This window comes from Capricornis sumatraensis, chromosome 10 (assembly GCF_032405125.1).
Source record: "Capricornis sumatraensis isolate serow.1 chromosome 10, serow.2, whole genome shotgun sequence".
Lineage (NCBI taxonomy): Eukaryota > Metazoa > Chordata > Mammalia > Artiodactyla > Bovidae > Capricornis > Capricornis sumatraensis.
Window position 1 is genome coordinate 99,200,407 of NC_091078.1, and position 14,632 is coordinate 99,215,038.

At 49.9% G+C, this 14,632-nt stretch overlaps 1 protein-coding gene across 1 annotated transcript in view; it reads right to left on the reverse strand.

The window, feature by feature from the left end:
• Window positions 1–637: 637 nt before the first annotated feature.
• Window positions 638–14,632, reverse strand: part of LARS2 (leucyl-tRNA synthetase 2, mitochondrial) — a 142,533-nt gene continuing 128,538 nt past the window's right edge. Inside the window, exons 19-20 of the mRNA XM_068982310.1 lie at window positions 7,292–7,419; window positions 638–2,126 (exon numbers count right to left, since the gene is read on the reverse strand). Of these exons, the coding sequence (XP_068838411.1) occupies window positions 1,947–2,126; window positions 7,292–7,419 (308 nt within the window). The 3' untranslated portion in view covers window positions 638–1,946. The remainder of the gene's footprint in view (window positions 2,127–7,291; window positions 7,420–14,632) is intronic.

The window sequence follows — 14,632 nt, forward strand, 5'->3', positions numbered from 1 at the left end:
GTGGTTCTCAAACTTAGCTGGCCATTAGAATCACCTGTGGAACACCTGTGTCGGCTCCCCTTGCAGCTCAGACTGTAAAGAATCTGCCTGCAATTCAGGAGACCCAAGTTCCTGGGTTAGGAAGATCCCCTGGAGAAGGGAATGGCTACTCACTCCAGTACTCTTGCCCAGAGAATTCCATGGGCAGAAGAGCCTGGCGGGCTATGGTCCAAGGGGTCGCAAAGAGTTGGACACGACTGAACAACTAACAATCAACAATCAGTCAAGTGTGGAGATTCTATTAATAAGATCCCTGATGCCCAAGTGCACTTGAGATCAGTTATACCAGGATTTCTGGGCATGGGGACCAGGCAGAGTATTAAGCTTGAGCCAAGTGACTTAGCTGCTGTTTCTGAGTCAGTACTGTCTACCATGGTTGGTAAGTTTCCCATGCATCCCACTTTATAACAGTCCACATGGAGTCAGGCACATAGCCAGTGCTTCAGAGAATAACAGAATAACTCAGTGTGTTCCTGCTTAACTCCTAGAATTGGAATATGGTGACTATTCCAGGATCACACATTTGTCCCGAAGTCATACATGACAAACATTTTATTCCATTAAAAGAAAAGTCATCTGTTAACTGCTGAACTGCAGGGGACCACATTTGAGCCAACTTCAGAAAAAGGCGTCAGGGAACAAACACAGATTTTCAGCATCACAACATGTCTGGATTCTCCTCCCCTCCACATATTAAACAGTACTCAGTGGATTGAGGCCAGTTCTGTTAAGAGCACCTAACCTCTGACTTCACCAAAACCCAGGATCACCCTAACATACATCACACGGGGGTCTTCCTGGCAGCCAGCTGCTGTGGCTGGAGCACAGGAGGCAACACCCGGATGGCACCAGCCCCCCACCCCCACCGGCGGTGGGCTCGTTCTTCCTGACAACAGGCTCTGGGGGGCCACACCCAGGGCGGCACTGCCATCTGGGGCGCACATGAGCAGACGCCCTGTTAGCTGTGGTGGGCTCTGAGATGGGTTCCGGCCAGGCTGGAAGCAGCTTGGTTCCACTTCACTTCCCAGAAAACGTGACACCCTGAGGGGGCAGTCGGGAGGGGCTGCTCCCCATTCAGTGCCAAGCAGTGCTTCGCCCGAGGGCCTGAAGATCGGCATCAGAGCAGGCCGGGCAGGTGGGTCCAGCTGAGCCTGGGTGGAAACAGCCAGCCAGGCAGGGCTGAGGAGCCGGGGTGCAGGCCGCCAGACTAGCCCTGCTTGCCTCTTGATTCCCAGGGATTTCCTCTTCGTCTTCTTTTTGGCTGTGCCAGCCATGCAGGATCTTAGTTTCCCGACTAGGGATAGAACCGGGGTCCAGAGCAGTGAAAGTCCAAACCACCAGATGGCCAGGGAATTCCTCCAGGCGACTTCTGAAGACGCCAGTGTCCATGCCGCACGTGGATATCTGGGTCCAGCCTGCAGGCAGGAGACCCTCTGCCGTGAGGCTGAGGCTCCATCATCGATCAACAGTGACTGCTCGAGCTGCTCCTGAGCCCCCCGACATCCTCGGTGTAGCCTCACGCTCCTCAGACCCGCTGAAGGCAGTGCAGTTTCTGGGGTCCAGAGGCGCCCAGGCTGCTAGAGAAGCTTCACGTTCACACTTATCTGCTTCTCTTTTCACCTTCCTGCTCCCACCCGGCCAAATCTCTGGGGGCTTCACGTGGGGCTAGATGCTCCCCTCACCTGCAATGGCGGAGGTACGTGCTCCTCACCCCACTTCACTCATATTTCTCCTCTGCCCCTACCCGCCCTCACCCCAGCACCAGATCACACTGCAGAGTGCCCTGCGGATGCCAGCCGTCAGATTGCCAAGGCAGACATTCAAGACACTGGGCTTTTCCCTGAGCCGGGGCCCCAGACTCCTTCCTTCGCCCCAGACCTGGAGGAGGGGCCACAGCGGGCCTGTAGTCACTCCTGCACCAGGAAGTTGATGAGGGCGGTGCGCGGAGAGAGGAAGGCCTTCTTGATGCTTCGCCCCTGTAAGAGCCTGACACCCAACTCGCTCTGGAGAACCAGTTCGTGGACTTTGTCCTGGTCCTGGGCGACATTCTGAGGCACGGGGACTTTGCCGCAGGCTTTGTTGTTGATCTGAGAAGGCGAAGAGAGACAACCCATGAGGAAAGCCTGGGGGTGTAGGCAGCCTGACACTCACTGCCCCTAAAGGGTGTTGGTGTCTCTGTGTGGGGAGAGGGTGTGGGAGGAGAGAAAGAAAAGGTGGCACCCAGCTACCCAGAAGAGTGAAGTGCAGTGAGATGGGTGGGATTAATGCCTGAATACCGCAGAGAGGGCAGGGGCGCCACCCCGTGTTTCCTGAATACTGCCCCCATCACACTTTGGTGGGAATTATGTCAAAAACTCTCAGCATGAGATGGTTTAGGCTGTATTCAGGAGGAGAGGGATAATTGTGTTCCGGAAGATCACATCGAGTTCAGATCCGGCTATAGGGTGTTTCATGTGGACTAATTAATTTCTGCGGAACGTGGGCAACCTTCCTTCCTGATGACTGGCTCCAGAAAGGGGCGCTCACGTGTGACAACCTGGAAACAGGATTCATACCACCCTAAAATGGGCCGGTACAGTTCCAGATGTTCAAGCTGGATTTAGAAAAGGCAGAGGAACCAGAGATCAAATTGCCAACATCCGCTGGATCATCGAAAAAGCAAGAGGGTGCCAGAAAAACATCTACTTTTGCTCTATTGACTACGCCAAAACCTTTGACTGTGTGGATCACCACAAACTGTGGAAAATTCTGAAAGAGATGGGAATACCAGACCACCTGACATGCCTCCTGAAAAATCTGTATGCAGGTCAAGAAGCAACAGTTAGAACTGGACATGGAACAACAGACTGGTTCCAAATAGGAAAAGGAGTATGTCAAGGCTGTATATTGTCACCCTGCTTATTTAACTTTATGCAGAGTACATCATGAGAAATGCTGGGCTGGATGAAGCACAAGCTGGAATCAAGATGGCCGGGAGAAATATCAATAACGGATAATACCACTCTATGGCAGAAAATGAAGAAGAACTAAAGAGCCTCTTGATGAAAGTGAAAGAGGAGAGTGAAAAAGTTGGCTTAAAACTCAACATTCAGAAAACTAAGATCATGGCATCTGGTCCCATCACTTCATGGCAAATAGATGGGGAAACAGTGGAAACAGTGACAGACTTTATATTTTTTGGCTCCAAAATCACTGCAGATGGTGACTGCAGCCACGAAATTAAAAGATGCTTGCTCCTTGGAAGAAAAGCTATGACAAACCTAGACAGCATATTGAAAAGCAGAGACATTACTTTACTAACAAAGGTCCGTCTAGTCAAAGCTAAGGTTTCTCCAGTGGTCATATATGGATGTGAGAGTTGGACTCTAAAGAAAGCTGAGTGCCAAAGAATTGATGCTTTTGAACTGTGGTGTTGGAGAAGACTCTTGAGAGTCCCTTGGACTGCAAAGAGATCCAACCAGTCCATTCTAAAGGAAATCCGTCCTGAATATTCATTGGCAGGACTGATGCTGAAGCTACAATACTTTGGCCACCTGAGCAAAAAACTGACTCACTGGAAAAGACGCTGATGCTGGGCTAGATTGAAGGCAGTAGGAGAAGGGGACAACAGAGGATGAAATGGTTGGATGGCATCACTGACGCAATGGACATGAGTTTTGAGTAGGCTCTGGGAGTTGGTGATGGACAGGGAAGCCTGGTATGCTGTAGTCCATGGGGTCGCAAAGAGTTGGACATGACTGAGTGACTGAACTGAACAGTTCTAGACACCAGTGGCATTATTCACTGAATGTTGGTTCAATGATTTGATGTGAAGGTTAAATTTCACATCAAATATGAACTGATATTGTTGCTAAGGAAAGTGACATGTGATCCAGATGGCTTCTGAACAGCTTCCTCTGTCCCAGCAGCTCCTGTCAGAATGCTTACGTTTCTTTCCTGAATGCTCCAGTTTTTAACTTGGAAAATAAAGTCACTGTATTATGAAAAATTACCGGGAAGTACTTCTGAAGTTGCAACCAAAGCATATTATCCAGGATCCCACAGTCACCCATTTATCTTTTCAGATTTCTATAGAACTTAGTGGCATTTTTAGAGGCTGTATTGGCCTAGATTGCTGTGCTGGGCTGTGTGTGCTAAGACACTTCAGTTGTGTCCGATTCTGCGACCCCATGGACTAAGAGGTTCTTCCTGACTTGGATGGAACCCGCGTCTCTTCCATCGCCTGCATTGGCAGGAGGGTTCTTTACCACTAGCGCCACCTAGAGGACGGGATGGGAGGCGGGTTCTTTACTACTCACACCACCTAGACGACGGGATGGGAGACAAAGACGACATCACCTCAAACAGTGGCTGCTTGCCTTTAGGAAGGTCTCCAGGTCCCTAGCTGGTGGCCTTGCTAGCTTCAGCCCTTTGGTCTTGCCACCTCCACTTCACCACTCGGCCTGGGTCCAGGCCTCTGTGTTGTTCTCTAGGACTTTTCCAACAGCTACCTGGTGGACCCCTGGCCGCGAGTGCTGTCCCCCTACCCCTAAGCGCCCCATCCACTGCTCACTGACAGGAGCCCCACAGTGGCTCATGACAATAAAGACACTTGTTGTCTGAGCTCTCTCTCTGTCTCTGTGCCAGGCACCGCGCTCCACAAGCCACCTGAGAGACCCTGTCTATCCCCGTCACAGGCCCGTGAGGTAGGTCACTGCCATTCCATCCCCGATTCTCAGAGGGCCGAGCTGAGGGACAGGAATGTGAAGCCACAGACCAGGTCCCCACTGCAGCCAGCGCTGGAGATGGGATGACCCCCGGAGCCCCTCTTCCCTGCCAGCCCCCAGCTGCTCAGATGCAGTCCAGCCCTCTCTTGAGAGTGGCCCTGCCTCTCTCCAGCCCCTCCTCGGCTCCCGGTCCAGGGAGGGCTTCCCCCGCTGTGGCCCCTTCCCTCCACCAGGGAAAAGCTGCTCCTTTTTCAAAGCCAAGGTCACGTCCTCTTCCTCAGGACACGTTCCCCAACGCCCCAGCTGCCAGAGGCAGCGACGCCTATGCCAGCAGCGGTTACCATCTACCAAGCGAGCTACCAAGCCCCCCAAGGGACCAAGCCCTGTGCTGCCACTGTTTCCTCCTCGTGAGACGGGGCCTCGTCTGTGAAATGGGGAGAACAGCAGGCTGCTGGGCTGCTGTGCAGGATCAATGAGTTAGTATCTGGAAAGTTCTAAGGGCAGAGCCGGCTTCTTAGTCGATGCTCACTGCGTGTTAGTGGGTTTTGTCATTAGTGCCTCTAGAAGCAGGTTAAGCACTGCTGGCATGCTCCATTCAATTCTTGGCATAATCAGGTGAGGCAGACCCTGGATTTGCCTCCCATTTTCTAACCGAGGAAACTGAGGCTTAGAGAGATGAAGCATTTTGCAAAGTGAGGTGGTCCAAGTCCCAAGCTCTTATGTCTTAACCTGGAGGCTACACAAATTGTCAGTGTGCATGACAACGTGTGTGCCTCCCCAGACCGTTGCTCCTGGTGCCAGGCTCCACGGACATGAGGCGGTGCCTCTGGGCTCAGAGCACAGGGGCGCGGCTGAACTGAGTTGCGCTGGGTCACACGGTCTGTGCTGCAGCTTCTATTTCTGGCCTTGGCACTCAGTGAGATCACGCGGAGACAGGCCAGCAGGCCTCGACACCCCGACCCCGAGGTTGTTGAGCTGGGTGTGCTTGCAGGGAGCCCTATGCATTTTAAATCTTGAATTTTTATTTCAATGAACATCTAAGATTATTTTACCAATTATCAAAACTCAATTTCTTTTCCATGGTGGTTAATTTAAAATGGAAAGACATTTTCAGACTAGAACTTCAGCGTCTCAAGTTGGCATTTCTGGGACTTTCCTGGTGGTCCAGTGGTTCAGACTCTGCAGGGGCAGTTGGTTTGACCCCTGGTCAAGGGAACTAAGATCCCACAGGCTGCAGGGTGTGGCAAAAAAAAAAAAAAGTTGGCCTTTCTCAGCTGAGCTTGGAAGTATACAAGAGAATATACAAGCATACAAGAAGTGTATGAGTCCTTAGAAGTATACAAGAGAACTATTTCTTAGAAATGTTCATCAGATTAAAGAAATCGCCTCTCTGAGGCACAGGCTAGTTTTGAGGACTCTGGGAAGAAGCCTCGCCAGGCAGCCTCAGCTCCTCGCCCTCTGTGGGCAGGTGAGCAGGAGGCATTGAGGGACTGGGTGCCAGGGGAGAGGGTGAGGACAAAGAGTGGCTGACAAGGAGCCAGTCTCCTGGGGGCTTCTGTCCTTCCCAATGTGGACCTGCCTGCAGGGCCCAGGGTTGGCAGACGCAGCAGCAGGGGACTGGCAGGCCCGGCCACCCCTCAGCCTCTGGGTGACTTGTTTGTGGCACGTTCCACAGTTTGCAATCATTTTGTCTCTATTTATCTTTTCCACCAGGCTTTACGCTCCACCAGGGCAGGGACTCGGGTGGTTGTATTTGGGTTTGGGTCCCAAGAGTCTGCGTTAAGGTAGAGGAGGTAACTGGATAATGACTGAGGAATAAACAAATGTGGGCAAAGTGATGAGCTCTCTGAGCCTGTGTCCTTGGCTTAAAAAAAAAAAAACAATGAGGACAGTGATGCCTACCTTTCAGGGTGATGAGAGTTGGGATGTAAATCGGCTGGCCCACGTGTGGTTCAGACTAAAAGGTCTACCCCTTGTTTTCTTTCCCTCTTCAGCCACATCAGCATATTGAAGAGATACTCGTCACAATGGGTCTCAGATTAAGCAAACTAAAAGCATAAGGATAAACTAGAGCAGAATTACGTGCTCTACACTATAATCGACTACTTCTATGTACTTAAAATGATCCACGTTCCCCAACGCCCCAGCCTTCCTGAAATATATTTTGCAGAGTGAGGAATTCCATGCCCACCACCTCACTATCACTCTACCCTTTCCAAAAGCCAAGAGCAGTTGAATGAAACCTAGAGAGCCTGAAACACAATGGGAATGAAGACAGTTAGAACACCTAAGGCAGGACAGGTTGATTCTTTCCATGCTCTCAAAAGCTCGAGGGCCACAAGTTTTCTGCTCACAAGATTTTGGTATGTGGTGACCTCAAAACTGAAGGTGCTGGCAAAGCAAGACAGGCTGGAAGGTCGGGCAGAGAGTCGGGTGGGCTAGCAAGGCCTGGCGAGAAACCTCCAGACCCGGCCGTGTGTGTGTGTGAGAGTGTGTGTGTGTGTGTCAGATTCCCCCAGGTGTAGGGGGCCTCGGGAGGCACTCACCAGAACCGCCATCTGCACGACCTCAGGCTGCTGGAGGAACTGCGGGTCCACGGTGGGCCAGGCCTGAAGTAGCACGCTGGCATCCCAGGCGTAGTGGGCACACAGCTTCTGTGGCACCAGCGCCAGGCCTGCAACATGGAGACACGGAGGGTCACTGAGCACACACGGGCTCACAAGACCAGGTTGTACAGCATCTGTCCCGACATGGCCTGCCCTGGAGCCAGCTGAGGCCCCAGGGGCCCCACCATGGCTTTCCACAGCCCACCAGGGGCCCCCAGTTCCTTCGGCCTTGCTCATCATCCCAGCTTATTTATTAAATATATTTTGGCCATAGGAGGCTAGTTTTGGGGGAGAATGGATACAGTGCATATGTACGATTGAGTCCCTTCCCCATTCAACTGAAACCACCACAACATTGTTAATCAGTCAGACCCCCAAAACAAAAACTTTAACGTTTGGGGAAAAAAATTGTTTTTTGACTGCACCAAGCGGCGTGTGGGATCCCAGCTCCCTGGCCAGGGATCGAACCTGCATCCCCTGCACTGGAAGCGTCGAGTCTTAACCACTGGACCGCCAGAGAACTACCATCCCAGTTTACAGGTAGCTTTCTTTTTCTTTTTTTTCCAATGATACCCAGAGCCATAAAGACGGGTGAACACACTGTTCTTAAGTGTGCATTTGGAAAAGCAAGGCTGCTGACTTCCCTCGGTCTCTGCAGTCCCGCTGGTGAAGGAATCCTTTGTGCGGATCCCAAAGTAACGAGCTGTGTTCACTTCCTCTCTGGCCCAAGAATACTTGTGGTCTGAGAGGGCCTCCCACCCAGTCCTTTGACTCCTAGTCCACTGGGCCAACATGCTGAGAACAGCAGAGTGCTCCTTCTGGACCTACTCAGAGGGAGCTCAACTTCTCAGCTAAAACTTCCTCTCGTGAGAGGCTCCCGCCACTTCCAAATTGGAAAGAGCTGTCCTTGGCTCAGGGTGGGTCCAACCCGAGGAAGCTGGGAAGAATGAAAGCCTCTCCAGTCTTGAGTTCCCCAGTGCTTTGCGCTGCAGCCCCCACGGCCGAGGAGGCTCAGCACCCCAGAAATGCTCACGGCCAGTGGTCTGCGGTTTAGGGCTTCAACCAGGGCCTCTCTAGCAGGGAGGGTTCAGCCTCTGAGCCTCTGCTGATATCAGGAGTACAAAAGATGCCCCCAAATGTGAAGGAAGTACATGGGGCAGGAAAACCGATGCCTGGGCAATTGTGGCCTGGCACCTCACCGCCGCCTCCTGGTCCTCCCAGAGGCAGGCCTTGAGCGAGTGGGCACGTACATGTGGCCAGTGTGCCCATGTGGGGGCATTGCCATGGCAATGGCACAGCCCTCACACTGTGAGTGGTTTCTCCAGGGCTGGTAGAGGTGGCGTGGCCCTTGCATTCCACGGCCCCCACCCCCACCTCTTATTATCAGCCTTGAGACCAGCAGATACATTTGAAGTTTGAGTCTGGGACAGAGGAAAGGAATCCCACCAATGCCAGTCCTGAACACTGGGCTGTGAGTTAATAATGTTTTCTTTTCTTTGATGACAAAAGTGATGCATACTCCTTGCAGAAAATTTGCAAAAAGTCAACAAACAAACAAACAAACAAATAAATCATGTTCACATGGATAGCATCTATAAAACTTTTTATTTTGAAAGAAAGATAGTAATGTAATGTATTGAATGAATATTTGTATGATATTGTATCCACAGAATCAAGCCAAACCACCACCTGGATCACGCTAGAGACACAGTTTTGGATTCTCTTTTCTCCTATGTTTTAAACTAGTAATCAGCTTCATGGAAAATGATGACACACAATAGTATATATACTGTGGTCATAGTTTTGGCAAATGTTTACATAAACAGATAGAAAAGTTGAGGAAGAAAAACAGCAGAATGCGGGGGGCGTTCTGCACCTGGACTTCTCGCTCTTCAGATGGCCCCTCCGCCCCATTCTCGGCTCCTGCTCCTGCTGAAACCCCAGCAGCGGGCCTCAGACACCCTCACTCTGCCCTCCAGCAGCCCTTCCCTGTTTCCTGTCCCTCACCTGTCTTTGCTCCATTCTGGGTAACTGCGCGAGATCCGTTTCTCAGTTCTCTAACTTTCTTATCAGCTGTATCAGATGTACTGTTGAACTCATTCACAGTGTTTTATTTCCAAAGTTATGATTTTCAGTTCTTTTAAGTGCTGTGTTGTTTTCCTAATTTGCTGGACTTTTATAGCTTTTGTTAATCTTATCTTCAACTCATTCTTTTTTTTAACATATTAAACTTACTGTGCACTCTCTGACTGATAACACCAATGTCTGAAGTCTTTGCGGGTCTGACCCCTCTCTCCTTTTTTCTGTTGCCTCACTCATGCTGCCTTGTTTCCTGGTGAATTTTATGATTCTTGGCTGTGAGTTTGTATTGCTTGGAATTTACCACTGGAGTGTCTCTGACATGTCTAGGTTCTGGCTGAAAAAATGAATATTTGTTTCTGCCATATGACTGCAGATCTATGATCTAGGACCACTTTAAAATAAATTATTAGAAAAAAAAAAGAAAAACAGCAGAATAGCAGCAAGGATTATCCGTGGGAGATATAAGTATAGGCAATCTTTCTGTTAAAAAAAAATTATGGATTTTTCTACATGGAATACTCATGACTTTTGTAATTTGAAAAGATATTTATAAACAGTGTTCCCATACTGTGACATCAGTTCAAGAATTTTCTCCTGGTTTCTTTTTAAGGTTTCATTTTGTTTTCCATTTATTCATAATTTATCTATCTGTAATTTATTTTGTGTATAACACGGAAAAAAACACATTCTTAAAAAAAATACACAGCAGTTTTCCAAACTGACTCCACTGAATAAAGCGTCTCTTCCCTATTGGTTTGTGATTTTTGTTTTACAAAATACTATTCTAGAGATGGGCTTCCCTGCTGGCTCAGACGATAAACAATCTGCCTGCAATGCAGGAAACCTGAGTTCGATCCCAGGGTTGGGAAGATCCCCTGGAGAAGGGCAGGGAAACCCACTCCAGTATTCTTGCTGAAAGAATCCTCACGGACAGAGGAGCCTGGCAGGCTACAGTCCATGGGATCGCAAAGAGTCAGACACGACTGAGCGACTAATCACAGCACATTCTAGGGATGGTTGCAGAACTATTTACTGTGAAGATACTCAAAATGCCTGCGTGTGATGAGGTGACGAACAGGCCAGAATATGAATCAGCACACTGCCTCCTTCACTGAGAAAGTCCTGCTACCACAAATACGGGCGGTTTTACTGGAATGTGTGCTGAGTGACACGTGCGACGGGCCTGCTAAGCTCCTTACCTTGTCCTAAGCTCTGAGAGACCGTTCCCAGACCAGCCTCAGGTCTGTGGACTCTGAACGGCACTGGTGTCTGTTCTGTTGGCCGGCGCAGCTCAGTCCCTGTGCGGACGTTGCGCATTTGCCGAGCGGCCTGTGCTCTACTCTCTGGCACTCCTACTGCAACCCTGTGCTGCCAGATGACAGCCTGGGGGAAGGGAAGGCCCCTGGGGGCCTGAGAACCAAGTGGCATCGGAGATGTACTCCTGGGCCCCGTCTGGGCCCCGTGCCCTGGGCTTCCCCTGCTTCTAACGAACCTGCTCTGTTTCCAACAGATGTGCCTCTTGGCCGAAGCAGAAAGGAGCTTCCTGCTGGTTCCTCAGAAGGGTTCCTATTGAGACTCATATCTAAATACAGGACAGAGGTCACAGAGGGAGATAATCAGGCCTTTATTTTAGCTGGCTGGGCCAGCATGGCTTGTCCTGTGACCCAGCTGCCATGGGCAGCGTTCCAGAGCCTCCGTATGGCAGTTGCACAGGATGCCTGGGAGACGAAAGGACCCTGGACACAGATGATCTGCGCAGAAGCTGTTACAAATTCCACTTTAAAAAAAAAATGAGGAAGCCCAGCCTTCCTGGAGCAATCAGGATGCTTATTTATAGTGGTCGGCAGCCCCAGCCAGGGATTCCATATAGATGGGAGAGGGGCCCCCACCCCCCCATCCCTGCCCCCGTCCTGCTCAGCAGGGAGGAACAGAAACTCATGACCCCAGGCTCTATGCCATGTTTTTGCCTTCCTGCTCTCTTTAGGAAACTAAAAATACCAACTATTTGCATGGCAAATACAATGCTTTCTTTACGTGACACAGGTCAGGCCGGGAGCTGGTGTTTGGGAAGCACACAGAGAAAGTCTGAACATGGGCTGGGAAGCGGCAAGGCTCTGATACACAGACCATCGTTCGAGGCCAGCTGTCGCTCTCAGCCCACCCTCTTCCTGCCCCTCCCTGGAGAGCTGCTGTTGCTGACCTTCCTGTGCAAGAACCAAAAGGACCCTCTTCTCCCGCTCCGAGAGCTGGTGGGGTCGCCACGCCACCATGGCACCTGGAGCGAGAGCAGGTGGTCGTGGTGTCTGTGGATGGCAGGCCTCCCCTGATGACCAGTTTCACGCCTATCTCCACTCCACCCCAATCCTCATCACACACAGGGGAGGCCTGGAGCCTGGGTCCCCACCACGGCCCATCCAGCCCAGGTACTGCCAAGGAAATGGACAGGGAGAGACGCTGCTTCACACTAGCCTTTACCCACAGAAAGTGTTCTGGTGACACTGGCTCAGCAGTAAAGAATCCGCCTGCCGATGCAGGAGCCACAGGTTCGATTCCTGGGTTGGGAAGAGCTCCAGGAGAAGGAGGAAATGACAACCAACTCCAATTTTCTTGCCTGGGAAATCCCATGGCCCGAGCAGCCTGGTGGGTTATAGTCCATGGAGTCAGAAAAGAGTTGGATATGACTCAGTGGCTAAACAATGACAAAATAACATGGAAACAGCATGCATCAGTTCAGTTCAGTCGCTCAGTCGTGTCCGACTCTTTGCGACCCCATGAATCGCAGCACGCCAGGCCTCCCTGTCCATCACCAACTCCCAGAGTTCACTCACACTTACGTCCATCGAGTAAGTGATGCCATCTCATCCTCTGTCGTCCCCTTCTCCTCCTGCCCCCAATCCCTCCCAGCATCAGAGTCTTTTCCAATGAGTCAACTCTTCGCATGAGGTGGCCAAAGTACTGGAGTTTCAGCTTTAGCATCAGTCCTTCCAATGAACACCCAGGACTGATCTCCTTTAGGACGGACTGGTTGGATCTCCTTGCAGTCCAAGGGACTCTCAAGAGTCTTCTCCAACACCACAGTTCAAAAGCATCAATTCTTCGGCGCTCAGCTTTCTTCACAGTCCAACTCTCACATCCATACATGACCACTGGAAAAACCATAGCCTTGACTAGACGGACCTTTGTTGGCAAAGTAATGTCTCTGCTTTTCAATATGCTGTCTAGGTTGGTCATAACTTTCCTTCCAAGGAGTAAGCGTCTTTTAATTTCATGGCTGCAGTCACCATCTGCAGTGATTCTGGAGCCCCCCAAAATAAAGTCAGCCACTGCTTCCACTGTTTCCCCATCTATTTCCCATGAAGTAACGGGACCAGATGCCATGATCTTCGTTTTCTGAATGGTGAGCTTTAAGCCAACTTTTTCACTCTCCTCTTTCACTTTCATCAAGAGGCTTTTTCATGTATAAAACCATTGGAACATCAGCAGATATCTTACTGTCCCTTATAAGTATCACACACACACTTCTAGATGATTTGTGGATTTGCAGGTTTGTTTTTTGGTCTTTCTGAGTGGCTTGCAGAATCTTAATTCCTCAGCCAGGGACTGAACCTGTGCCCTTGGCAGTGAAAGCTTAGAGTCCTAACCACTGGACCGCCAGGAAAGTCCCAAGATTTGCAGTTTTGTTGAAATTAATGAATACAGCCTATATGCACAGCAAAACAATACAGCTACAGTATTTTACCACCATTTTTACAAAGAAAAAAATCCGTGGTGGTAGACTATACTTCAAGATCATGAGTTACTTGAGAAACTTAAGGGAGGCAATGAGTCACCATGCTGTGACCCTCATAATTAAGATGTTGATGGAAGACTCAGAGACAGCAAGAGGTAGAAGCAAGACGCAAAAACCAAGGTAGAAAAGTCACTGTTGAACTGCAAAAATGGCCAGAGAAACAGAAATGGGAGGTCTTATCACCACATTTTAAGTAGCTTATATTTGGCTAATTTTAAAGTAGCACACACACACACCCACACAAAAGACAAAGAGGAGAAATCACTCAAATGCCCATCAATAGATGACTGTTTAAAAACTGACAGAATATTCACTGGGTAAGACACCACGGAACAGGGTCAGCCTGTAAGTGTTGATATAGAACTGCGCTACACAGCACTCAATACGGTAAGGGAGAAAATTTTCACGTACGTGTATGGAGTTCTGACAATTCGACTGTCAGACTCAGCAGTGGAGGTGCTTGGGGAGAACAAATGAGCGTAGGGGTGAGGATGCGAGAGAACCCAGGACGCGCGCTTTGTAAGAGTTGAGGGTTTTACAGTATGTGTATAGACGTACTTTTCAAGGAAAACTCTAGGATTTGCTTTGCTTTAGGAAGCCCAGAGGGGAAGCCTTGTGTCCTTTGTCTGGAAACAGTGTCAGTGACTCCAAACATGCAAAATTTCCCTAACACCTTCGTGGACAGGACAATTTTCTATGATGGTAAACAAAAGATAACTGTAAATTCACATGTGGTCTCCTGACCTTCTCAGATCCAGAGCGTCAGGAAGGAAAAAAAGATTTCCTCATCCTGTTAACGTGCGCACACTGCCAAGACACTGGTTCCATTTCCCACTGAAGGTCTCCATCGACTCTTTAGATGATGGGTAGAGGGCATTATTAGGCTATCAAGTACTCTGGGTTTCTCTAAAGGTTTTCTTTTATCCAGAGCCACAATGGCCATTTTGCCCATGGACCCCGAATGGCCCTCAAAAGACAGATCTCAAATCTGCTGTCCTTTGGGGAGGATCTCTTCCATGAAAACCTGCTTTCCTGGGGAACTCTGGGAAATGGTAATTTCTGAACAACCCACCCTCACCGGCCACATTCCCACTGTAGTAACTGTGCAGTTACCTCAGATGCAGCAGGGAAGTCAGCTGTATGAAAGCTGTTTTTATTTATTTATGTGGCTGCGCTGGGTCTCAGTTGCAGCATGCGGGATTTTCTGTTGTTGCTGCTGCAGCACGCGGGTTCTTTATTTGAGGCGTGTGAACTCTTAGTTACATCATGCGGGATCCAGTTCCCTGACCAGGGATTGAACCCGGACTCCTTGCATTGGGAGCGTGGAGTCTTACCCACTAGACCACAGGGAAGTCCTGAAAGCTATGTTTATTTAGAATAAAGTCCCAGAGCCTTGAGAGAAGAGAGAC